The sequence below is a fragment of the Vanessa tameamea genome, chromosome Z (assembly GCF_037043105.1).
Source record: "Vanessa tameamea isolate UH-Manoa-2023 chromosome Z, ilVanTame1 primary haplotype, whole genome shotgun sequence".
In the NCBI taxonomy this organism is placed as follows: Eukaryota; Metazoa; Arthropoda; class Insecta; order Lepidoptera; family Nymphalidae; genus Vanessa; species Vanessa tameamea.
This window is the reverse complement of record NC_087341.1, coordinates 2826645-2854598: the sequence shown is the minus strand read 5'-3', so window position 1 is coordinate 2854598 and position 27954 is coordinate 2826645. Positions and strand designations below refer to the sequence as shown.

The 27954-nt window shown below is 31.5% G+C and overlaps 1 protein-coding gene across 1 annotated transcript in view; it reads right to left on the bottom strand.

The window, feature by feature from the left end:
- LOC113403864 (glutamate receptor 1-like) overlaps positions 1-27954 on the bottom strand; it is a 229725-nt gene that overhangs the window by 101166 nt on the left and 100605 nt on the right. Inside the window, exon 3 of the mRNA XM_026644486.2 lies at positions 447-599. Coding sequence (XP_026500271.1) covers positions 447-599 — 153 coding nt within the window. The remainder of the gene's footprint in view (positions 1-446; positions 600-27954) is intronic.

The window sequence follows — 27954 nt, the reverse complement described above, 5'->3', positions numbered from 1 at the left end:
ATGATCTTTTGTTTAAAAGTAACCGACACCTGTCTGACCTCAACGTCCAAAGTTCTTCGAAGTATTTTGGTAATATCTCGAACACATAAAGGCCTCGTTTGAATCTTTTAACTGCAACTTACGAAAATGAATTCGAGGATATTGTAATATGTAACAGTCGAATAAAATGAAACTCTAAATCCTATAAAAACGTCTTTAATAAAGCGTAATCAATTATGTATAAATTGAAATCATCATTTTTAATATACTTCACTGAAGCACATTTAAATCGTATTAAATAATATTACAAGGTAAACTAAATGTAAAATAATTGGTTCAGAATATAGTTCCAACAATGAAGAACTTGTAAATGAAATATTCAATTTCTAACAAGTATCATTGAAATTTCATAATAATTATTCTCGTATTTGTACTTCAGGTATTAAATAAGTTAAAATTGTACTTACTCAGTCTGGATAGCTTGAAAGCGTCCGCGGTGTTGATTACGTCGACGAACAGTTGAAAGTCAAGCCGTGTTTTGTTCATATTGTTGCTGTATTGTACCATCGCAAACTTGAAAGCCTCTTGAATTTCTTCGGAGTGTTGTTCGAAGACCACGCCTTGAACAAAACAGTCTTTATAAATTTTATTCAAGAAAACACAGTACTATCATAGTATACTATATAGAAGAGACTCGTTAAGGTGCACAAATAGCGAGCGCTAAGGGGATTCTGGATTACTCAAAATGATGAGCCTGAATAGAGATTATCCGATTATGGATAAACTGGCCAAATACCATCCAAACCAGATGAGGAATCCAGAATGCCACGAAGACTAATAAGAGTACTACACAAAAAAGAATTCGTCGTAGAGTTCAGTACAAAACTTTTCAACATAAATTTGCAATACAAAAATGTATTGTGCTGCTGGCAATAAAATTTAGGCACAATAAAATAATAATGAATACATAATAAGTAGTATAATATTGGAATTGTATCTGGTATTGGTTGTATGCCTTGGAAAGAAAGTATAAACAAACATCTTTGAATTATTCTAAATGCTAGGATTATAGCTGAGATGGTCAAGAATTATAATATTGGATCACTCAAATATTGGAGGCGCATTTTTATGATCAAATTCATGCATTGCGGTGACGAAAACACCCCAAGGAAGCATATACCACAGCACTTCAAATCTTCTGCTTAAAAACACATGTGGCCGAGATATAGTGAAAACAAAATTGTTAATTTGATGATTGATTTTGAATCTAGTATGTACATGTTTGCAGAGAGTTTATTTTGTCACGAAAACCATAATTTAACCAATTGTAATCTACTGTTGTTTGGGCCTAGGATCACCTAAGTGTACCAAAGACCCCGGTTTTCTCCTTCTAATTGTTTTTATAGATAGTTAAATCGTTATAATACTTAAGTGGTTTGGTATTTTTAGTTATATAAAGTATATAATTATGATGGGAATTTTTTTCTTATGTATATAACATCTCGTCTTGTTGCGTCTGCTGGAGGACTGGTTCAACGTTCACACAAATTAGAATTGCGATGAAACAGGAATTTGCTGCTAGCATTCTTGCCACCCTCCCACGCAGGTGCTTATTATCTCCGTGGCTATTTTTTTTAAAGAAGATTTTGTATTCGTACTTGAGTTGTATTTTGATTTGTATTGTAGTTGTATTTTTTTATCTGAAATGAAATTAGTCGGCTGATGTTTAAATTTTTTTTTATAAATCAATAATGTGACTGATTTCTTTTATTTGGATTCTATTTAGGTTCCTAAGTATTTTTTATCTGTACCTGAAGAATATTAAGTATATTCAAATACTATTATTGATATGGTATTGATTTAAAACGTTCGCGTTGTATAGTCAGTTTAGTGTGGGAGTCTAAGGGGTATTCCAATTTCAAGAGTGTATTACATAACCATGGACGTCAGTCGATGGCTCAAGTTGTATTGGTAGTTAGCTAATGAGATGCACGTGGTTATGACGTTAGTATCATGTGTGTGTGACACAGACATATATAAATAATCCCAATATAATGATGGTGTAACCGGAGCACAGCTATTCAATTAATTAATAGGCAAGCTAACGAGTACGACAGTGTAATCAAAGTCGAGTGAACAAGCGCATCGTTGTTTCAATAAATATACCAATTTTTTTCTTAGGACAGAACCACAAGACTTCTTTTCTGTCAAAGCTAACCATACTTAAAGATCATACATACATGATAACATTTTTAGTAATAGCAATGTTTATAATTGGTAGTCGTATGTTTGTGAACAATGTCCTATACCTTTGTAGCATGAATTACTCAAGAAATCTGTACTTTAGCTACTGGTTGCTGTGACCGAACGTCCGTGAATATACCGATGAGTGGTCACACTCATAGCCACACTGTCTATTAGTTTATCTATCGCGACGAGATTTTACGTAGCTACGTACTCGTGTGGTTTTATTGTACGATTTATAGTTTTTAATCAGGCGTGCTTAAAACGCCACTGATATTTACGATGGGTCGCGGGTTACGTTGTTGATCGGTTGGATAAAATACGTATCTGTACTGTACTCAATAATCATTATACCGGCCGAATTAACGTTTATCTCTGTAATATTGATTCCCCGAACATTTTAATACTAATCCTAACCATACTGTATGTTATCATTGTGCTGAAATAATTAAATTCGATATAAATTTTATATAAATGTCATTTAAATGTTCGTATAACATGCGGGATTACAATTAACGAGTCCGTCGGTCTAAGTCATTTTGCTTGACATTGTAGCCGGAGGAAATTTTAACAATCATTGTCATCATCAATATCATTACATTCATGGGAACTGAGATATTATGAACGATGGCTCACTTTCCCTACAAATCGGATCATAACGATACTAAAAATTGTTGTTGGTTCGTAGAATATATGAGAGGTGGATATTTATTCAAACGGGCTTGCACCAAGCTCTACCACCAAGTAAATAAATGTCGACAAAACACCTAGTAGAGTGCCTGTTAAAACAAAAAAGTGACTTTTGAGGTAACAAAAAGACGCTTCGTTACACATTACCGAAATTTCTATTCGCTTTTGTTGCCCCCGTTTTAATGATGCGCGCGCTCCAAGTGGCTTTTGTTTTAAAATCTTAGTAGTATTAAATAAGCTATGACATAATAACTTATTATTATTAAATATTATGTAATGGCATTGTACAAGTAACTAGATCACACTCACTCACACAAATTTAAAATTTAAAAATACGTTCAATTAACGAAGAATATCTATTAATAATTTGGACAAAATGTTTGTTTTAAAAAATATTTTATGAAATGTTTTTAATTCTACGTCCATAAATTGGCTCGTTAACTTGAATTATTAATAAGATTTGAAAATAGAAACAACAAAAATAAAATACGAATTTCGTTGTATTTTATCAAGTATACCTACCTAAAAATATACGTTGCTTTACCTAGAAACCTCATTTAACAGTAGGTTAATGAGAAAAATCTTAAATCCGGAAAATTTAATATGGCACACCCAAAAAGGCGTGCAAAGACAAATCTTGCACACAAGGTTTTAAGGTCACACTGACGAAAAGTTTTCTTTTGTTTGTTTTAAATGTGTGAAACGTCTTTTTTTAAATATTATGATGACGAGTCGCCTGTGGTTTATTATAACATTTCTTTTAAAAGACGTATCGCACAAATTTATTTTATATATAAGCCAGGTTCTGCTATCATTATGTGATTTGCGTTTGTAATTTAAATTGAATTATTCTATAGTGGTTACTTTTACTTTCATATGTCAGTTGTGGTTGACGTTTCACGACGTTGACGTTTCTTGCGATCTTTGGTTAGTATTTAAATGTTTCATTCGCCTAGTTATCTCTTATAATCCAATAGCGATTCCGACACAATGACAACGGCTCTGAGGCACACGATACACTTTTGTGTAAACTTCTAACTTCCAGATTTCGACTCGGACTATCACCGAGATTTTTTGACAGATTTGAATAATTCAATCACTATTTATTGGCCCAAACCTGATGTTGAACTCAAAACCACAACACGTGCCTTATATCAATCGCCTTACATCAAGGAAAGTATATTATTATAAAATGGTTATCGTTAAGGTGCTTATAAAATCGAACAGTAGCCGAATAATACTTTGTAATCGATTTAATCGAAAATGTAAAATAATATCCAATCGAATGATTTCCGTGTAAACTTTGTGAAACACGTCAATGTGCACGAATAGTCGAATCGGACGTTCGAAATAACATGAACGCTTTGCCGACATACAGGAATGTCAGACTCATTGTCATATAACCGTCAAGTTTACAATGCTTGACGATCATGACTATGATGAACACATGCATTGGTTTAGTCAAGTTAACAGAATCAATTACAAATTTTCATTAACCGCTGTTCATAAAAGTAAACTCGAAACTGACCGGACTCATCTCAGAATACGAATGTGAAATGTCAGAAAGAGATACGAAGTGAATTTTTAGAGAATAGCACAGTTGTCTTATATTTATTGTATCACTTTTTAACGTTGTTTAACGAGGGTTTAATAAAGAACTGATTCATTTATTTCTGTCATTATGGATTTGACACTCGAAAGAATAACGCAAGGCAATGTACATGCCAATACGAGTTTCTTTTGTACCGTAAGAACAGCCTGTAGCTGTAGAGGTGCCAGCCATTGAATATTGTTAATTCGTACAAAACTTTTACTCAATAATCTTAGGTTATAAAAAAAAACCGACTTCGAATAAATTATTAAGAAAATTAATTTTAAATAATATTCGAGCTCATTTAAATCTCATCCCGTATTTTACACATAGGCGTAGTAGCGTGGTTTGTTTTCTTCATATTGGATATAAACGGGAAGTATAAGGTATACTTGCCGTTTACACCCAAGTAAGAAACAAATTTTCTAAACGGTTCATATATGACAGAGTTCTAGGGTAGTTATTAAGTTTTAAATTTGACCGCTTTAACTCAGCGAAACTATATTTTTGCAAATGGGTTTATCATTTATTAGAGTATAAAGTATTTACGTTTTAATCAATTAAAAGCGGTCTAAAATCGATAAATAATGTAATTAATTGATTTATTAAGAGTATTCAAATATAACGACTTCAAACATCTTATCGTAACACTATCACGACCCGTCGATATGTGTGTTCCGATATTTGAAAACGAAAGACAGAAGTCTACGTAATAAGAATTTTGTTACTGTATTGTTGAGCCTTGGGTTTCTTAAATCGGAATTCGAGCGAGTGAGCCACCTGATGGTATGTGGTTACCATTGCCACAAACCTTACGTTGACCGCCTGTAGTTACACAGGGTCGCTCAGCCGTTAAGCCGAAACAAAACATTGTTTTGCTGTTGAGCGATAGAAATTGTGATGAGTCGTTTGTACATGGTACAAGGTAATGAGACTCGAACAATACCTCACCACCTAGTGACTTGGGTGTATGCTGAAATATAATTACAAAATAAAACATAACATCATTGTACCGTAAGATAAATGTTTGTTTTACGGGAATAAATTATTAATATTATCTGAAACGTTAACTTTAAAGATGACAATAGCCTGTATATTATTTTAATATGAAACAGTTTATATGATGATCTGTAGGAAACTATTTTTTGAACGCAGCTTGGCCCACGTTGCAAGTGTTAGGTACTTAGGTCCTTTTTTGTACATTGACAACTTTGTTAATTTTCGTGATGAATGAGAAAATAATTCAGAAGTGAGCTCACAAACAAGAAAACAAATTCACTCTCGTATTCATAGTACTACTTAAGGTATAATAGTGTTGTAATGTAGTGTGAGTTAAAGAAACAAACAATTAATTTTAAAGTGAATGTGAACATTTCATTCCTACACTCATATTTAAAACACACACACGTACACACGCCTACTTTTACGGGCCCATAATAACAACGAATTATACCGTCATACTGCCTATGGATGCTGTTTAGGAGGTAATCAGTTAAATAATGCTGCGTCTTCTTCTGTCGAATGTTAAATTGGTGATAGAAGAAAGAGTGAGAAGCTGTGACTAAACACTCGCTACATAACTTTGACAAGTGAGATCGTTAGTATTCAGAAATGAAAACGATTTTATCGCAGAAATTGAATTATCACTACATATTATATAATACAAAGTCTCTAGTCTCGCCTGTTTGTCTTTTCGATGGTGAGACTATCGAACGGATTTTCATACGATTTCATGAGGAAGGTTAGGGGGGGGGGGCGTTGCGTATAATACATTAAGTCTGTTTGTAAATCTTGCCAACTGGTAGCTACTAGTTTACGCAGTAGCTATTGCATTATATATGTCACATATAGTATTAAGTCACGACCGGTGAATTGTTAAATATATGGGATATTACATAAATTAAAAATACTATCAAATTGAACACACAAGACTACCAATAGGACATCATATCCTACGTCAATGAATTAGGTACTATACTATAAATAAAACTAATCACAAAATCTTGTTAATTTAGTTTCAATTCAAAGAGATTTCCCTTCTAAGATGTGTCGGGGAAAGCTTGACAATTCTGTTTTACGAAACACACCCTTGTATAAAGTAAATAAAAAGGACCCCGAAGGTAATTGCGAAACAATGAAATATTGTAATGCGAACCTTTTTCGCTACGATTGAACCCAATGCTCGAGAGCCGATTCTGACTAGCGATATTATTTGGAATGACCGTGACTTTGTTTGTATGATTTAATGGTTTTTTTTTTTTGTTGACTAACCAACTATTTTATACTGCGAATTGAGTCCACTTGATGGTAAGTTCCAGAAAAGTATACTGTCAATGGTTATTGTTATGTACACTGTCAGCAGTCTCCATTCAAAATGCTCATTGTACTACATTTGTATATTCTTTATAGACTTCTTTAAAATTATATAATATAAACGCACTCAAAATAAAAAAAAAACTACGTTTATAAGCTAATAATAATATAAAATAAATTTGAAACTGGTAGGATATACGCTTTAAACTGTATAAATATATTCAATAGTTATTTACTTCAATGTGATAGTGATACAAAGGTTGAATGATTTTTGACCTCGTGTATGACGCTATTGTTATCAATCAAGAAGAAATTATAAAGTTTGACGCGTATTTCTTTTTGTATTTGGATGATTTTAACTCAATTCTATTGACTTACTGACGTACAATATACCATAAAATCTAGAAATAGCATGTTTATTAAATAGTCATCAATATATATACATATATATCTATAAATAATAATGTTTAATTTTTCAATAACATTATATAATTATCTATATATTTAGTCAAAATCACACGCATTTTCTTAATGGTACCTACAGCACTAATTGTTCGAAATTAATTATAAGAAAACTGCATGCTTTAGATGCGCATGTGACCGTTACGACAATAGGTCGTTAATCTTTAACTTTATTTAAAGAGTTTATAAGATATTAAACATACTAAGTTAAGTTGAACTCGTGTTTTTGTTTTCGTTGACTTTGCACACAGATATAAAATTTAACTCCCCTGGAAACCCTCTTAGTTCCTCACAAAAGTGTATTATATTTATAAAGTGCCTTTAAAATTTTGCTTAGATATCGAAATCTTAAAAATGAAAAACAAAGAAACTTTAAATTTTATAGACCATTTTCTCGAGGAGGAACCTCTATCCAAAGTGGGGTATTCAATACTTATGTGGCTGAATTTCATCCCACAGATGTAGTTGTTAGCATGATGTTCACCTTCATTGTGGAACACGGGATGTATTATAAAAACAAATTAAGCATATTAAAATTCAGTATCGCTTGGGTTGAAATAGCAATCTTCAGTTAATATTCCATATCAGCTATCCTTTTTTCAAAACATGAAATCTATATTCACAGCTAACATTAAGTGCTTAACAAATTATATCTAAGTAAATATATGTATATTTATTATATACGATGTGAACAAATGAAAATGATTTTAAATATATCACGTGATACCCAACAGATATTGGCTTTTCAAAGAGTAAGAGGAATTCCTAAAGAGGCCAATGAACTGCCTGTATTGAAAATTAAGATGGCTTCCGTCGGGTTCGCACATGTCCTTCAGCGAGAATAAATAAATCGATAATACCCTTAGCCGAAAAGACCTTAAATTTAAATGAATCTCTTTATATCTGTTTTATTATTCGTTTCGATGTTGGTTTGTTTTTGAAGTACTTCTTTGTATTGTATGAAAATAATTAATAAAACTTGCTCACTGAGCGAAAAACTATTTATATTTTTCAAATGAGAATACACAAAAAATGTCTTTCAATCATAAAAAAGGACCAAGGTGGTCGATAGAATCCATATATACTAATTGAACTACGTGGGTTTAAATTAGGACAGGCGCTATAAATACTATTCTGATTTGCTTTATTTATGTCTAAAAAATTTCATTAGATATATCATAAAAAAAAACTCAAAAACATTTTTCACAAAGATTGAAAAATAGACTCTAATGATGTCATCCTGATGAATTTCGGTCACGGCAGCGAATCTCAAGGAAGATTAGAAAACCACGCAGGACATATTGAAATGCACTACTATGTGCGCAAACTCAGGTGCACTTTCTCATGATCCGATGGGACGGCAATTCCGACACGTCCGGAAAGGAATCAGGCGCACGACCAACGGCTTTATGTGCTTTAGTACGAGAGTGTACGCGTCAACTTTCAGGGTCAAGTCGTTACTGAGAATTTTTCGATAGAAAAACTTAATAACTTTTTACCAGCTGACTCGAGTTCTGAACCCAGTATATCAGAATGTGCGGTCTTATATCTAGTCACTAGACTGACGAGGCAGTCAGTCTCTTTTCTTATACAAATAAAAATGGAATGATATTATAAATTTGAAATTGACTTTACTTAATTTCAAATGGCTACATTTTTTTAGTTAATATCGTAATAAAATTTTTAATAGATCTACTTTTTGTAATAAATATGGAATTTCAAATTTATTGACTTGTGACCTTATTGTTGTATATCATTTTGTACGTTTTGTACGCGAAAAAGCATTCAATAAATAAAAAGTAAACTTACGAATCTATTGAATCAATTAACCCAATAATTTCCATAAATATTTTCATAACACATTTAGAATGTATTTTGAAATTTATATATTACTAATACTCGCCCGCGGAAGGGCGAGAGGGTTTTGATTCGTAGGTTTTAGGTATATAAATATAGCCTATATCCTTCCTAGGGATTTAAACTTATTTCATACCAAATTTCATAAAGACAGAACAGAAATATAGCAGACATACCGATTATGAAATTACACGTGGTTATAATCGGCTTATGTGTGACATAATTCATTATTCCTCATCAAGAAAAGTGAGTAAAATAAAATAACGGACACATACACATACCCAATGAAAATTCTGGAGCTGTGTCGACATTATATAAATTTAAACTTTTTAATATTGAATCCACTACAGTAACTTCCAAGCGGTAAACTCAAAATGATAAAGATCTCATTCATAAGATAACACAGCTTGGTTGGCTATTTTAGTAATCACAAGCAATTTCGTGGCGGCGTACGACGTGCACTATACGTAGTACAAAAGTATATAAAACACACAAAATATATCAATTTTAAAAATGGAACATACGACTTAAACCACCAGATACTAAATTTAATCTCATTTAGTACCTACTTCGTGAATTATTAAACAAAACAAAAACCCCAAACCTCTTAATAAACTTATTTATAACTCCTTTTAAAGACATTATATAAATACTCTGAATGATATTTATTATGAGAGATTTCAAGTAAGTACTTTAAATGGGAATACTTTTTACTTAGCATTGAGTGAGGTATTAAGTCGAGATGGTGGATTGGACTTACAAATCTCAAACTAAGGTCGTACGTTGATAATCAAGGAAACATATATATATATTCCTCCTATTTGGAAGGCACTTTGATTTAATAATAATATATTGAGCTTTTATTATTTAAAATAGCACTAAATAAGAATTATTAACAAGTCCTTAAATATATACAAATATGAATTCAAAAAAAAGTTACTATATAAATCTTGACCGCGTGGAATGATGGCAAGAATGCTAGCAGCATTTCCCCGTTGAATCGCAATTCCGATCCTCTGGACAACAAAACGAACTAGCCCTCCTGTCACCAGTGGAGGCAATAAGGCAAGGCGTTGCACTTTTAATGAAGCTTCTTGCACTGCTACTCCAAGGGCCAAGTGTTTCGACAGCAAATGGGCCAAAAAAAAAATTGATATAAGACACGAATATTTGGATAATTCTTTCGGTTCAGCTTTTTCCGCAGCGACACTGGCTCTTAACATTGTTTCTCGGATATGAGACGGCACCAGCGCATCAACAAAAGGGAACCAATGTCAGTCCATCAGGTGTCTTACCGTCACTACGACTAATTCGATGAGGCTCAGTAAGAGCAAGAACTTCTATGGTGGCAAGAGCTCTTTTTATTGTGTCTGAGAACCGAACCGCAGAAAAGCCAACCTGAACTCCTTGGACGAAACAGACCATGTAAACTGAAAGAGTCCACCTCCTTTCCTCACGGGCATCTGTGCTCAAAGTAGTAATTATAGTCTAAAAATAAAAGAGAAATTACTAACGGAAAAAGTCGTGGCCACGCAATGATGTGTTAAAATGTTATATTAAAGATACCTTTTTTTTTTCAAATATAGAAAAAATTCGAAATTTGAATTTTAATTCTCAATCTTTATTTTCGTCATCAAAAAAAGGAACGACGGTCTTGGGTGAAATATGCGTCCACCACCAATCTGTGACGTTCTATTGTGCGCAGTCGTCCTTACATTTTATTGTAACATGAATGGGTCGAAAAGTTTCCTTATTTTTCACGTCCGAGACGACAGATGCTTCTAATGTTTTGGGTTACTTTATTCGTAATCCTCGGCTGTTTTGAAATGTCACGTCATAGTCTACATTTGTTTTGTTTCTTAATTAAAAAGACAACGACCTTTATCACTTAAATTATTGACTACATAAACACGTTAATAATGTGTACACATACGATATTTTATAAACATTACAATCAGATATTTCAAGACACGAGTAAATAGGTATGTTATAGTTTATGAATTTCGATCTCATTATAGAAATAATTACCATCTAGTCAGTTTATGATCGAGCGTCAGCTAGAAGACAATTGAAAAAATGCTTGGTTGGAAGGAGATCTAAAAAGTGAAATATTTTATAAACTTTGCTGAACTCAAAGTCAATACGTACTGGCTTTAAGATCAGCAAAACTAAACCTTATATTATACATATTAAATATTTAGAGGGTATAACGAACATACTTCTTTCGTTTATTGATATTGTAATAATATCAAAATATTTCGATGAAGAGTATCTTCTTAATTAATGCTTCTATTTCCTTTTCATTGAATAAAATTCGCTGTGTTAATAGCAGTCGCTTTAAAATTGGTTAATATCAAAACCTATTGTAAACAGTATGTTTCATAAACGAAAAAAAAACCTAATACTATAAATATGTTTAGTTTTCATGTTTTTGATAGGTTCTTACAATTCATTCCGTTCTCGTTGGTAAGCGTTAATACCACGAGGAAAACTGAATTTAAATTCAACGTTTCAATTGTGTATCTATTTTGCACTGGAGTAGCATATTGAGCATCCAGATGATCGTCTCATTACAAGACAAGCATTTGCCCACAAGTGAGATGTTTATAGATCTTGACAATAGTGCCACTTTATTTTATTTTTCATTATTTTTATTTTCTTTATTTTCAATATTTTTATTTAAAATAGGTAGGCAGACTTGCGAGAGTATTATATCCCTTCTGCCCGTAGTTATAACAGCTCATTCACCCTTAGAACCCGAACACGAGACTAATAAATATTGCGAATCGGGTTTAGAATATATGAGTATATATGAATGTACGAGTGAGTGGTACTCACCCAGATGGGTTTGCACAAAGCCCTAACACAAACTAAAAGTAAACTACAAATATTGATTTACCATAAAAATGCAGTGAGCGTACTGATCGTTTATTATTTTTATCCAAAGTTAAAAGTAACAAACATAAGCCGCGTCAACTTTGCAAAGTTATAAGGAAAATAAATCAAAACGCACGCGTGACTTGTAACGGACCCTGAGGCTTTCTGATTCGTCACTTTGATGGTGTGGTGGTATCTTTTAATAAATTAAGGGCTATACCAACAATTTCTTATTTACTTTGTTTTATGTTCTAAAATTGAAAATGGTAAGACTAGAAGATAATTTAGTACTATAATATATTTACTTCATGAACTTATTCATATTTGAAAAAAATATTTAATATTTTCATTAAATAAACTTATCAGATAGATAATTAAGTAACGTTATGATGTTTAACTGTTAGGTTCAATCGTGCAAGCAGTTTGAGTGTTTGTAGACGAAATAGAAATATAACTATATTGATTTCTGTTTTTTTGAGCCTAGTTATAAAAGTTTTTCACCTTATTAAATTTTCTCATTGTTTTAGTTATAAAAACATTTGTAGTTTAAATATTATTCATCGAAGTACTTCTAAATAATGTATTTAATGGTGGCAAGAATTTTAATAGAATTTCAATGATGAATTATATAAACATTTCGGTGTGCTTCAAGTTATGAGTACTCGTCGAGCCTAATGCTAAAGGTGTTGCCATAAAGCTCAGAATATTACGAGGCTTAATTATATCTCTTATTATAACATGCTTAGATTCGCTCTGCTGCATTATTCCTGGGAAAACTGAGCACAACAGCAGCTTACAGAATTAACTTACGTGGTTCGTCGTACCATGAAAGTCATTAACGATGTAACCTCATGTTATGAAAGTCACTAATGATAAACCAAAGTAAGCTCGATATTTTCGAACATCACTTGGCAAACATATCGGCTTCGTACAGTTTACTCTTCAAGGAGTAGCTCATGATTTATAATATGATTAACCAAAAAATGAAAAAGATTTCATGACATCACATTTACTACCAAGGAGTGATTGCTTTGCTGTTCTTTTGGTTTCTATGTTCTTTAAGCAATACAAACTGGTTTAAGTAAAGATTTACTATAAATCTTCTACATGAGCTCGTTTCACCTGAGATCGCATTGACGCATATTACGGCTTTTGATTAATTCAGTGAAGCGAGGCGAGGCGATGCGAATTCAGTTCCCGTTGGGTCCTATTTAACAACTTTTCCAAAAGTGTGATTGTGTCCATAATATGAACCATCGCTAAAAATCAGCCAAGTTATCGAATTAAAGTGACAAGTAAGGAATATTTTTCTTTACTTAACGTCAACTCGAGGGATTAGTGTATAGCGACGAAGTATTCCGAATTTTCGCTATACTCCCATGAGACGTATTAAATGAGAGGTACAGAAAATGTCTTAGCATCAGCTTAGATATAAAGGGCGAGTTGACATTTGGGGACGTCCGTTAGTATAAGAGATTATATTACTAAGACGTTTTTAGATGGCGAATTATAGTATGTTTTTTATTTGTTATTTACACGTGAAACTAAAATTGTTTTTGTTTTAAATAATAATAAATAAATAAATATTGGACAACATCACATGCATTACTCTGATCCCAATGTAAGTAGCTAAAGTACTTGTGTTATGGAAAATCAGAAGTAACGACGGTACCACATACACCCAGACCCAAGACAACATAGAAAACTAATGAACTTTTTCTACATCGACTCGGCCGGGAATCGAACCCGGGTCCTCGGAGTGACGTACCCATGAAAACCGGTGTACACACTACTCGACCACGGAGGTCGTAATGTTTTTGTTTTATTATAAGTGTTTACATCCAAATTACTAATAGGTACTTCTCTTATATTATTTAACTTTAATTTATGAAACAATTGAATCTCAGAAATATACAAGTATCTTTTACTTCTGTTTCATAGTATGTGTGCTGTACCACGAAAAATAAAAAACAACAATAGCTTAATATTGTATATAGCACTTTCTAGCAGTGTGTCCTGGGAATGGTCAATATATGTTTGCAGAGTAATATGATGATCCAATATGGGTTGCTCCCAGTACAACCTTGTACCAGTCATTCGCAAAGTCTTGCGAATCAAGGTCAAACTCTAAAGCACCGTCACTTCGAGGATTATGTGGGGCGGGGTTAGTCTTATTCACTCGTGATAATATTATGGTCTGGACGAAGCCGCTAGAGTGGCACTGATCGATCACCAAACTGCTTTTGTTAACACTTTTATGGAAATTTTAAAGAAAAGTAAGCTAAAATATTATTTACAAGAACCAGCATTTGTTTTATATTTTAATTATATACACATTTAAAAGTTAAGTTGAAACATTTTCTTTATTAAAAAGACATCCTTTGAATGTATCAACTTTAAAGCTGTCTAAATTACGCCTAACATTTTTAGTTCTATATTTATAAAAACAAATTTAAAAATATATGTATTTTTCATCAAAAAATGGGTTAGCCGTGTGCATACATTTCATAAACAATTATTTGATATACATAGAACGGCATAAAAGGATTTACCAATAATATTTTTATAAGCAAACAAAGTTGTTACCTTTGAACAACAAATAAAACTGAGTGAATGGAAAAATAAAATCACATAATAACGCCAAAACAAAATATGATATATATTTTTAAATGACAAAAAAACAATCGTTGGATTGTCTTATAAAAAATTCAAACGATTTTGAATTTTTAAACGTTGAAATTGTTAATAATATACAAACATAAGAGAGCAAAAAAGTTATTTATTATTCATTACGGATTGCAAAGGCATAAATAACACGCAGGCAATTCATATTAACGTGCTATGTATTTCCTGGAAGATCTGTCGAGAATAGCTTATTGGAAGATCGAATTACATTCAAGACTTGGCACTTCGGAATTGAATTTCTAACTTTTATTACTGTTGTTTTCTATAGATAACAAGCACGATGTGAAAAATCTGATAAGTCATCTTTGTCTTCAATATTAGAATGGTAATCGTATAAAGAGCATTCAAATTCTATTTATTGATCTTATTTTAATATCTTAAATGCGAAAGTAAGTTTGTTACCAATGTACCGCTTTGAGAAAAATTGGTATGAATTTTCTTGAACCCTATAGAAGGCGACATAGGCGTTTTAGTCCTTAAAACCAACGAACGCTCATCATCATCCTCCTGCCCTTATCCCAATTTTACTTAGGGCCCGCGCAGCATGTCTTCTTCTTCCATACTTCTCTGTCGGACGTCATCTCACTAGTAACATTCTTTCTAACCATATCGTCTTTCATACAATCCATCCATCGTTTCTTGGGTCGTCCCCTACCTCTATATCCATCCACATCCATTCTCAAAACCTTTCTCACAACATGGTCCTCATTCCTCCGCATAACATGCCCATACCAAGACAGCCGGTTTCCAGATAGCTTCTCGGTTACCGGTGCCACTTTCAAACTTCCTCTTATGTACTAATTCCTTACACTATCTATTCGCGTAACACCACGCATTCCTCTCAGCATTCTCATCTCCGCCATATGCAATTGTCTTTCATAATTAATACTTAATATTATTACTATTTGTATTATACGAGCTACCTGTCTTTCGGCTTCACACATTTACATAAAACGTTTATATTCAAGGAAAAATATGAAAAGAAGAAATATTCGGGTATTTTTTGGGCAAGGTTCAAGGCTCTTTGAGTCACAAAATACAGGCGTTAAAACGTTTGAATTTCGAATAAGCTCTTATTCAGCTTTTATCTTTGTCACTTAATAAATTTAAAGTTCATGTGAAAAAACTACTTACAATTCTAAAGCATACAATAAATTAAGCGTATTTATTACTTGATAAAAAATTGTATCGATTGATTTTCATACTAAATAATAATAAATTATGTAAATGTATTTGGGTGGTATGGCTTTGTGCAAGCGCGTCTGGGTAGGTACCCACTCATTATATTCCGCCAAACAACAACACTTGGACATCGATGTGTTCTAGTTTGAGGCTAACCAGTGTCACCACCGGCACAATATACATAACATCTTAATCTCCAAGATTGGTGGGGCATTAATGGGATGAGATATTATTGATATTTCTTACAGTGACTTTAGGTAAGTGACAGGTGGCTCATTTGCTATTTGCCTACCTACGCTACTTAAATACGAAGTATATTTTATGAGGATTTATCCTAGTCGATATTATATATATATATATATATATATATATGTATATCATTGCCTAGCATAATACCTGTGCTACAAATATTTATCAATATCACAATATCTTCGCTCGCGGAAAGTGGATTACGTGACATGAAAACTGAGTGTTTATAAATTTTCATTACTATCTGATTAAACAATACAGAACTGCATTAATTTCACAATCGCTTTTCGAAGTCAATTCACATCTCGTATTAATGACCATTATAAGAATATTAATATATCCCTACATTGAATTTGAAAAAAAATTAAAGTCTTGGAAATGTAAGATAGTATTTTTTTCACAATGATCATCTGTTGTGTTCAATTGAGAATGAAGTATTCATACTTCTTTTAAAATGATATAAAAAGAATTCTTATTCAAAAGGCGGTCGAGCTCGAAATGAATAAGTATGGCTGAAATAAAAATACTATTGTGTTCCTGCTAAGTTTCATACCGGCTTTATATTTGGAGATATCATGCACGTTTAGAATTTATCCGTCAGCTCCGTTAATTTCCTTCAGCGTAAAGACATTTTTTTTAATTTCTTTAAACAAGTGATTATTTTAATCTGCTTGACAAAATGACAATGTGAACATATAGATACTTTAATATTCAGTAAATGAAAAACATATTTCTCGTTCGCCTACGCTCGGCTGTAGATTGTATCCCCACAATATTGTCGACATTATTGTGTGCCAAACAGACAAAGCTTTTCGGAGCTAGTAAGTAATAAAAGAGGAACGAACATTTTTTAAACGATTGAATTTGATTTGATCTTTAAATCTTAACGATTATTAGAAATATGAACATAAAATTGATGCTTTAAAATATTAATACATTGAATTAAATTTTGATGAGGATTTTAACTCCTTTTTAAGGAGAACTGCTTTCTCTAATTCCTTGTGTTCATAAATTCTATAGGACGAATAGTACTACTTAAGAGACTTGAGCCGCATTACTAACAGGTTTGCTTTTCGCTGTATGCTCACAGGTTCAAAAGCGGTGCTAATTCCCAAACTCTGGCCTGAAATGAGAAGAACTTTCTCAACGAAGAGAAATACTAAATAACTTTTTATTGGATCGACCCAGGGTTTAAACCCAGGACCTTAGGATAATTAATAAGCTAGCCACTAGACCAACGCGGCAATCAAAGCCATATGGTATCACAATATCTCAGGATGAAGGATTCAGTATGAAAAGCATTATGTCACATCGTGAATGATTTCAAGTAGAGTATCGGGTCGATAATTACGTAGCTCCTTAAACGAGGGACAAACAAACACATTTTCGCATGTACTAACAGGAATAAAGCTTCTATGATGAACATTTACAATTATTATCTGTTTCACGAAACTATCCATCGCTATTTATGATGAACCATATAGAATGTATGCGCGGGATGGGTTGCTATTAATTTGCGTCTTGTAAATAAATGTGGTTCGTATGTCAGCTTGGCGTCAACGTGGCGTCAACGTGGCGTCTCAGGAAGTTCGCTCTGAGATGGGAGAGAGCTAGCCAAATATGAGTTCTTTGTTACATAACCGCGATACTGACTGATGTTTAACGGCTTTATTGTAGATATATTATGGTTAAGTTATTTTTTTTTTTTAATTGTATTGTAGCTATAGAAGAAGAAGAGAGAAGAAGAATACATATAAGAAGAGAGATCGTATGTTTTATGAATTATCTATAGAAATATGTGCATGGCTATTTTTAATTGTAAAAAATATAATTGCATAATTACAATAATAAGACTACTATTAGTGCTTACGATTTTTACTTTTGTTATAATCCTTACTGCGATTCGAGGGCTGTCAAGTAAATAACCAAACAAACGCATAATCTTTTTTGTTTTTTTTATTATCAATTTTACGCCGACAGAAAGGCAAGTTTGATCTAACGCAGGCAGGTAAATGTTGAACATTTACGTTCAGTTCGTTACTTCTTTATGACGTTATGTAAATTGTGTCTGTAATTAATATTTTGTGTGGATTTTCCAACTACTTTTTTCAATCATATGGACAAAATACTACCATAAATAAGTACCCTATACTGACTTAAAAAAGGCCGTACCAACAAGAGTTTAATTTTAAATGAGAAATATACTTATGAAATTGATATAAGCAGGTAAATAGGATTTGAATAATTAATTAAATATTAAATTTGACATGTTTCAGAAAGTCCGAGATTTCGATTATCGTGAAGTTTAGTTCATTCAGCAACTCTTGTTCAGGTCATCTAACAACGATGGTGATACAGATCACTAAAAATTTTACTATAAGGAAGCTAAGACATACATAAATCTTCACGCCACCTTGTTCTCTAACCGCATCACTAATTCTTAAGTATTCCTTCAAATATAACGTTCGATATGAGCGATCATTGAAAAAGAGCTGATTCTTATTATATAAAAAATAAGATTCCGTATGAAGCACCAGCCGTTTTTAAGATCAAATGTAACAATTGCTGTTCGTATAGTGGCAAATACCATACCACAGCGGAGCGAGTCATATAAATTGTATAAAATTTAAGTGCCTCGAACAACGTTCATGGAGTCCGATTGTGTTAGTGTAGTGCGTTCCTACCATTAAGGTAGAAATATACGCATAAAAGTGTAACGGAGGAAGACGGAGAAACTTCGTGTCGATGTTGAAGGGCTCGCGGATGTTACGGTCAATTCGTGACCACGATTAAAACACAAACATCAGGCAAAAAGAAATAATATGACGCGATTCAAGTTTCAGTATAATCTATGTATATATATAAAACAAATTTATATGTGTCAAATACAAAAACTTCTAAATGAGACTACAATCATTCGACGCGGAATCGTAATCGTAAGTATGTTTCCTCTTCTTTTTTTAAATTCCAAAGCTAGCGGGTAACAGCTAGAACTATATATAATTGATAACATAATTTTATATATAAAATTTCACTCAATCAGAAGAACGACTTCGTAATGTATTAGAAAGACACAAAGAAAAAATATGACGTGTTAAGGAGAGTAGGAAATTATTTTTAAAAATAGAACCGTAATTTAATACCACGTAATTTTTTATTTTTTTATTAACAGGCAATTATTGCATTACAAATATTTCTTTAACCATTATCAAATTGAATTTAATAATAACAAATGACGTTTATCGTGTCTGCAAAATAAATTATAACTAGGCAATTTTTTCATACATGTTTTACGCAATGTCCAGCGACTATCGAATTTGTAATATCATGGTATCACTAGTAAAAATATATGCAAATGACATTTTATAACCAGCCTTTATGTATATTTCATTAATTTAACCTGAAAACGTATGCGATGAAAATTTGTTTAACTGCTTAAAATTCTTGACAAAATAAAACGAATTAAAACATAAATGTTAAATAAGTTGCTCAGTTGATTGTTTTTATGTAATACGGCCTGATAAAACCAATCAGTAATTTAGACTGAGATTTTGTAGGCGCGAAAATGTTGTTTTTTTTTTCATATGTGTTTTTATATTCAAAATCACCCGTGTATTGTATAAACAGAAATTCATTTCGTGTAATTGAGTTAATTATCTGATGTCAATGTAAAGTATTTAGAAGTGGAATTCACTCGAGCAATCAGGCGAAGAGCGGAAGACTGTGACGCGGTAACACCTATGAAATCATTGTCACACGTAATTAATCACGCGTATCTGTTATAACGAAGAATAACTTCGATATGTCAGATACGTATTAACTTACATTTACAAGACATCCTATGTCGCCTTCGCTACGCTCGCTTGCTTATGTGTGTTCGAAGCCTTATATTACGTGTAAAAGGAATTATCTCGCAGTGTATTAGTAAACGTTAATTGCCATAATATTATTTTTCTTTATTTTAAGCCGCTCGCTAGTCTATTAGCTGGCAAAAAACGGTTGCGAATTATGAGGCATGAGGATATAATCCTTGAATTGATTAGTATTATAGAAACGGTAGGTCATTGCGTGTGTCATCTCCTCCTCTTGCCAATAGGCGCCACTGCTAAATAGTAACACTATTTAATTTGTATAATTTGTACTTCTGTATTTGGGTTCGTTTCGTGTTGAGAATTCTTAGTTGGCGGCGTATAAACCATTCCTTAGGTAATTAAGAAATTATTAGTAATATTTCTTACAGTATCAATGTCTATGAAAATTAACTCCTTACTAGTAATACTCATAGATGGTTTATTTGCTAATCTGTTCGCAAAATCATAAAAAATAATAACTCACCATGGTTGGACCCGCTTAGTGATTAGGCTAGGCTGTTAATTAAATGTCAAATTAAACAAGTTGCCTGCGGCATATAGACGATACATGGCTTAAAGTTTGATCAATATGAAAGTTAATTCGGAATTTGATCTTCTTTAAATATCCAAAACATCAAGATTTATTCGAAAAAAAAAAACAATTGAATTATACTTCAGTCAATAGTTGACCAAATTATGTACTCGCATTTATAGATTTCAATATTTTCATTAATCACTAATAAAGTCTTTATAAACCCCCTGTAGAGCAGAGGCGAGGTAAATCTCGAAGATTACTAGTTAAAAAACAAAAAAATGTTTCAGGCGTTTTGTTTTTACAATAACTATTTTTATGTTCGATATTTAAAAATATTTAAAGAGATTATCATTAAATAAAGGGCCTGCTAATAAATATATTGGATGGAATTCTGTCATATGTGTGCCTACGAAACCATATTGGAACATTATGATGGATTAAGCTTCAATCGTTCTCGTCAAGAGGAACTGAGGCCCTAGCATTAGGCTATTAACAGTCCGTTAATTAATGATTTACTCACTGAAATATTTTGTTGTACGAAAATACAGAAATTCAACATATTCATTTCATGTCAATTAAAACGAAAAATAAAAATATATTGAAACGTATTTTACGATTGCGTATTCCCAGAAGGAATCATTTGTCAATTGTCAAATTCCAATATTGTATGGAAACTAGATGCCCAAGCCTGTCTCGCACTTGGTTTTTTTAATAATAATAATCAAAGCAAACTTTTAGCTTCGTTTTACAAATAATTATTTATTGGTTCCGATTCTCGGATCTGGATCTTTTAATAAGCCAGGATTGCTTTGTTATAAATAGCTTTGTTTCAATTTAGAATATTTCCAGTAATATTAATATTTCTTATACAAAATATGGAATTAAGAATGAATTAAAATTTTGTTTTTGCTCTTGCGAAAAAATTAAACTCGATGATTGGTTGTTTATGTCAGTGGCAATTATGTGTGTGACTAATTATTATGAATATTATAAATTGTTTGTTATATTGCAACGCAGCAACTGATAAACTGATTTCTTTCATATATCGTGTTGTTCCTTAATTTTATGGTTCAACATTTTGCCGAATCTAATTATAATAAGAATTGAAAAAAAGTATTTTTATATATTTAACATCAGAAGACAGATTAGTAAATGGTAAGTGGTCACCCATGAATTATCTTTAAAAAATAATAAAAGAAGAGGTAATATTGGAGATGAAAGTTTGTGTGGAAATACTTCATATTTTAAATTAGAAACATCGAAATTTGATTGTAACCAACGTTTGTAACCAACGTTTGTAACCAACGTTTGTAACCATCGTTACAGTGTTTACCGGTGGGATGTCCAGTCGGGAATATCTTTTTATATTTTTAAATTAATTACTTATTATATTTAACCTTATTAGTTTAATATTATTATTTTTCTTTCGTTTATTTTTAATTAATATTTTTAATTTAAAGAATTATTGATTGCGATTGTATATATATCTACAAGTTTGATTTCAAATATTCTTTTTTTCTTTAAATAGCTCATATATTGATAAAAGTAGGGGGGAGGGGGACAGTAACGCTTAATTATTATGAAACCTTACGGAGCGACTAATTTTACTAAAACAACTCGTCATAAACGAAATTTCTTTGTAATGCATATTACATAGTGATTTATTTCATGCAAGTCGATGAATCGGAGTCATTTTGTGGTACAATGCTTGAGCATTTTCTGTATCGTAACAAGTACCTTGAAAATGATTGATTAAGCTCTTAGACGTTATAGAATGTATCTGAAAGTGTTTAATGAATGAACCAAATAATGTATACGATCGACTTGTATCGTAAAATTTTAACCTACTGGTTAATATTTAAAAGAAATAATGTTTTTAACATACTTTAGTTTAATAATGTGATCAACTCAGAATTGGTTGTTTTAATAGTTTCTAAGCTCAATTTTATGTGTAAATGTGATAATATTTTTTTAGTTCCGAAAAATGTTGTTGATTTTTTTTTTAAACAAGGTTCCATTCCAGTCAATTTCGCGCAAACGGATTTACTCTTGCCAAACAAAATTGCTCAATGTTAAATTACAAACTAGAACGATTTGATATGTTGTTTGAATAATAAAAATACATTTTATTTCTATTTTATTTTATATTAGGTAAATAAAAAATGCGATAACAATTATGGTATAATAATCAGCTAAGTTTCTATTCATAAATGATATATATATTTTTTGCTAACGATCTCCAACAAAGGATACACTTACGAGTATATTACATACAGTATATTGTGCAATAATCTTTTAAAATATGCTCCTTCAATTAAAGGAGACCAGTCATCAAGTATATTAAATATTCACGAATTAAAACAACAATAAAAGTTTCATAGTCATATTGAATAAATTAATAGGGTAACAATAAAAAAGGTAAATAACGATTATTTTAGACAATTTTATGCTAAATTGAAATAAATTATTTCAAAGGGTAAAATTTTAAATAATTATGAATATTGACAAAAAAAATACACTGACGGACTCATAAACTGCATCAATGTTTAAGACGCTTTTGAAATAAACATTTTAACCGAGTATTCAAACTTTTTATATAAATTTAAATTGAAACATATTGTTTGGTTTGTTAACTTCATAAAACTATAGTATCATATTCTTAATGTATGTTTATATACTGGAAAGGAAGGAAGATATATATTTAAAAATATTTTTTGTGATATTATTTTTTTAACTTAGTTAATTCTGGGGTATGTCTACATATATATCAAAATCAGCCTGCCATTTAGAAAGCATATTATATTGTCTATAGATCTTTGACAAAGCATCATATCATCATCATAGTACAGAGTATAATATTAAAAAAAAGCGCTTGCAAAAAGCATTTTTACGTGCGGTTAAATTTGTGTATACAACTGTTAAATTCAATTTTCCTCGTCGGTAATCTCACCTGTTGATGTATTTTTCATATAAACCACTGTCACAGATGTAACAAAATATTGTTGAAGTAAAGTTTTATCTATTTGCATTAAGTTATTGTATACAATCTATATTCATTATTTCGTGCAGGTCTACGATAGACCCGATCTAATCTTATCCCCTATTATAGATCCAGATAATTCGATATAATGATAAGCGATATTAATGTTTGACGTTAGCTGATGCAGTCAGACAGTGTGTGTTCAAATAATATTATTGTGCAGGGGCACGGTGGTTAGTAAATTTATATTTGTTTGAGTGAAGCCGGCTTTTCATCTAGTTAATAATAATTTGAGGACGGACTTTGTCTATTTCTATTCAAATAATAATTATTCGAAGTTCGATAATTATTCGAATAATGATTTTCAAAAACAAAACCCACAAACGAAATTCGTTTTATTTTTTAATATACGTACGTTTGAGATAGAATCATAACGAAAAAAAAATGACACTCTCAAAAACAAAGTAGGATGAATATATTTTTTAATACCATCAGAGTCACCGCGAGAAAATGAAAAAGGGGGATTTTTCAGGTAAATCCGTCCGTTCGGACCATAAATCATGGTAACACGTTTTAACCAAGACCTCTTCATCTTAATTAAACTTGTCCTACCTTGAAATGTACTTTACGACTGTTTTTCTGCTACTATTTTGAGAATAAAATGGTAAATTGAAATTGCTCTTTTTTATCCTATTTGTAAACAAAGTAGGTAAAGATATATTTATTACTACAAGCTGAGAAAATCTTTGTTTTAATGAGCAATGATACAGAGCTTATTATAAGCATGGTATTATTTGTAATTGAATAGGTAAGTTTAATTTCACGATGTCTCATTAAAATACTGTTTAGAATTTTGGACAACTGAAAAATGGCTTCCTCGGATTTGAATCCGCGATCCGTGGTTACATTCTATTAGCGGTCCAACCCTTCCAAATTCGAAACATTCATATTATAAAGGCATAAATAAAGACAACAATATTTTTGCAAACAAAAACAAAAACTTTAAAACTAAATTTCATCGTAATAATTCGAGTATTTTTAACATCTTATAAAACAAGAAGAAGCCTGTAATAAAATCTCAGCTAAATAAGAAAGGAAGGAATTGTAAGGTAATTGAAAAACTTTAGCTACTGAAACTCAGCTAACACGTCGAGCGTTTTGAAACATTTTCATACTAAAATTTTCATCGTCGAAGATGACCCTGAGCTATTAATAAATCAATATTCTTGGTATGAAGTTGAACTCGTTGTTTTAAAATTTTAATATTCTTTTGCTATGTTCAGACAATATAGTGACGTCACTCTGTGGATTTAGGAAAATTTATTAATTTGGAAACACTTTATTGATCAACAAAATTATACAGTTCGAACAAAAGGCAGCTTTAATGCCTGCAGGGATTCTCTACCAGTTAATCTCGACGCTGTAAATTAATACAATAATATTAAAAATAATTGAAAATTTACAAAAAAATTGTTTATTGTACATTTTGTAATTTAATGAACGTTTATGTGCTGTATTTTATAATATAATTATCTGTGCCCGCGACTTCGTGCACGTTTAAAAATAACAAGAAAAGTATTGTTGTAGCCTTAGTTACTCCTTATTATATCAGCTATCTGCCAGTGAAAGTCCCGTCAAAATCGGTCTAGCCGTTCCAGTGATTAGATTCCAGAACAAACAGACAGACAGACAGTAAAAGTTGAAAAAAAATTGTTATTTTGGTATATTTACCGTGTATACATACATATGCATTTAGTAAAAAGCGGTTATTTTAATATTACAAACAGACACTTCAATTTTAATATATACGGTAACTATAAATAAAACAGAAGCTAACACTAGCACTAACATTATTTTGCATAAAACTATAAAAGTATATATTTAATAGGTACACATTTTATATAAAAAAAAATTAAAAAATGAATGAACGATAATCGAAAACGCTGGTGAACACATGTTTTCATTTCATTTTTTAGCATTATAAATGTTCAATTAATTATTATATCACTTTAGAAATAAGATATCACTGATTAACGCATTTAATACGCTTAATCTAAATATATACTAATATTATAAATGAAAAAGTAAATTTCCATAGCAAATTTCATCTAAGTTGCTGAATCAATTTAGATGAAATTTCATATGGAGATAGTTTGGATCCTGGAGAAGAACATAGGCTACGGTTTGTGTACTATAGATAAAGTTTACGGGTAAAGCCGCCGTTGCAGCTTGTTTATTATATTTACGTAGATATACGGTGTTTTATTAGCTATTAGACAAGTTTACAGACAAAGTAAATAGACACAGTACACAGTAACAGCCTGTAAATTCCCTACTGCTGGGCTAAGGCATCCTCTCCATTAGAGAAAAAGATTTGGAGCATATTTCACGCTGCTTCAGTGCGTGTTGGTGGGTACATATTTCCTTCACCGCCTAGCACGAGACTAATTAATAAATTCAGTGGTGTTTTTCTGGGTGTGAACACCGAAATCATTGTTAAGACGCACGCGTTCTGAACACTGGGCCCAATATATAATATTTTGGTGTGTCGAAATGTCTCGTGTTCGATTCCAGGGTGAAGTAAATAAGAAAATTATTAAGTGTTTCGGTCAATAGCAGCTCGGAGTTCGGAAGTTGACAGTGTTTACCTCTCACACCCCAAAAAAATACATAAAGACACTTAACCTCTCTCAGGTCGTTTAAGGAATGAAAAGTAAAAATTATTAACTTTTTAATATCGTAAAACATTTAACAATGAATAGGTATTGGTATTACAATTAACATATTTATACTATGAGAGCAATTTTATTTATTTACTGGTGTGGTACTATGTCAATGTGATCCTTTCACCCCCTTCTAGTGAAATTTTGTCCTTGTTCCGGTATAACACGAGAGGCTGTAATTACATATTAGTACAACGTCGATCCCTACCTATTACAAGTGTTAAAACCACAGGGATGACGATGTTAAGTAACATCTTTTAAGAACAAGATATTGTATGTATTTAGTACAGGTTGTCGTCCGTAGCGTTACGTGCGTTTTAGGGATTAGTCGTCTTTTTTTTTTTTGGTTCGAGATTGTTTCATGAAAATTTATATTAATATCGGTTTAGTTGTTTGGTCGTGAAAGAAATCGGATGGAAAGACAGTTTGATATATTAATATAAGTATAGACGGGGCAAGAAAAAAATATTCGTAAAAAATAAGATAAGATTATTTGCCTGTATTTATTTTTATAGTATTGATATTTTGTATAATATGTTTTATTATCTTTACTTTACGTAAAAATCACGGTATATATAAATAAAAACATTCTACAGACTGAGTGATTTCTTTTTTTTTTATACATTTTTCTTTTTTTTTTCTATTGCTCTATTTCTTTACTAGTATTGTCTATAATACTTGGTAATTCTTTAGCTTCTTATTGATATAATCGCAATTACCAAATTTCATATTTCGAACATTGGAAATAAAGAATTACCGTACAAACTATCATCTCTAATTTAAACCCCTTAAAAGATATATTTAAAAAAATATTTTCTCACTCAAATAGATAGCAGTGTAATAAGTAAGACCAATTTTATAAATAAGGACAAATATAAAAAAAATAAAATAACCAGAGACATACAGATTTTTAAATTTACTAAAAATTACAAGAAATGGATAGCATTAACTAAGTTGTATAGTGAGACTAATTTTATAAATATGAACAGATATTAAAATATATATATATATATTTTTTTTTTTTTTTTTTAATGTGCTGTAAATTATCTTCGGCGTACATTAGTGTGACTGACGCTCGTGGTAATAAGATGTTTACTGAGAAGACTTTGCGTAAAGACAGAAAAAAAAAATTGTTAAGATTATTTTATGACAATGTATTAATTTAGTGTGGAGGAGCGCGTCTTCCTGGATGAATAGATCTATACGGTTGTCGTTTTTCAGCTATATATTAAACCGCTGCTCTTGTCGACTGCCAGTAAGTGGAACGTTCTTTGTTATGAGTTCGAATTGAATTTAGAATTTTTTACTTGGTAACATTTTCAATCGTGTCACGTGACGTTGATGTACTGTTTTTCCTCGGTAACGTTCACATCTTGCATTTGGAATGAAATTGTTACGAAACATTTACTGCTTTGGAAATTTTATGTTTCAAATATTATTACTTATTCTTATGATATTAAACAACTGGAAATAATTTAAGGAATTTGATGTAATGAAATTTATTACTGCTGGTGAATCGTAATAGTCGTATGGTTAGGGGGATTCTACCTCCAAACAGCAATACCTAGTATTGTTCAGTTCCGGTTTGAAGGGTGAGTGAGCCGACTACTAACATGACTACAGGCACAAGGGACATAACTTCTTAGCTTCCAAGGTTGGTGGCGTATTTGCAATTTAAGAAATTATTAATATTTCTTACTGAGCTAATGTCTGTGGTGGTAACCATATACCACCAC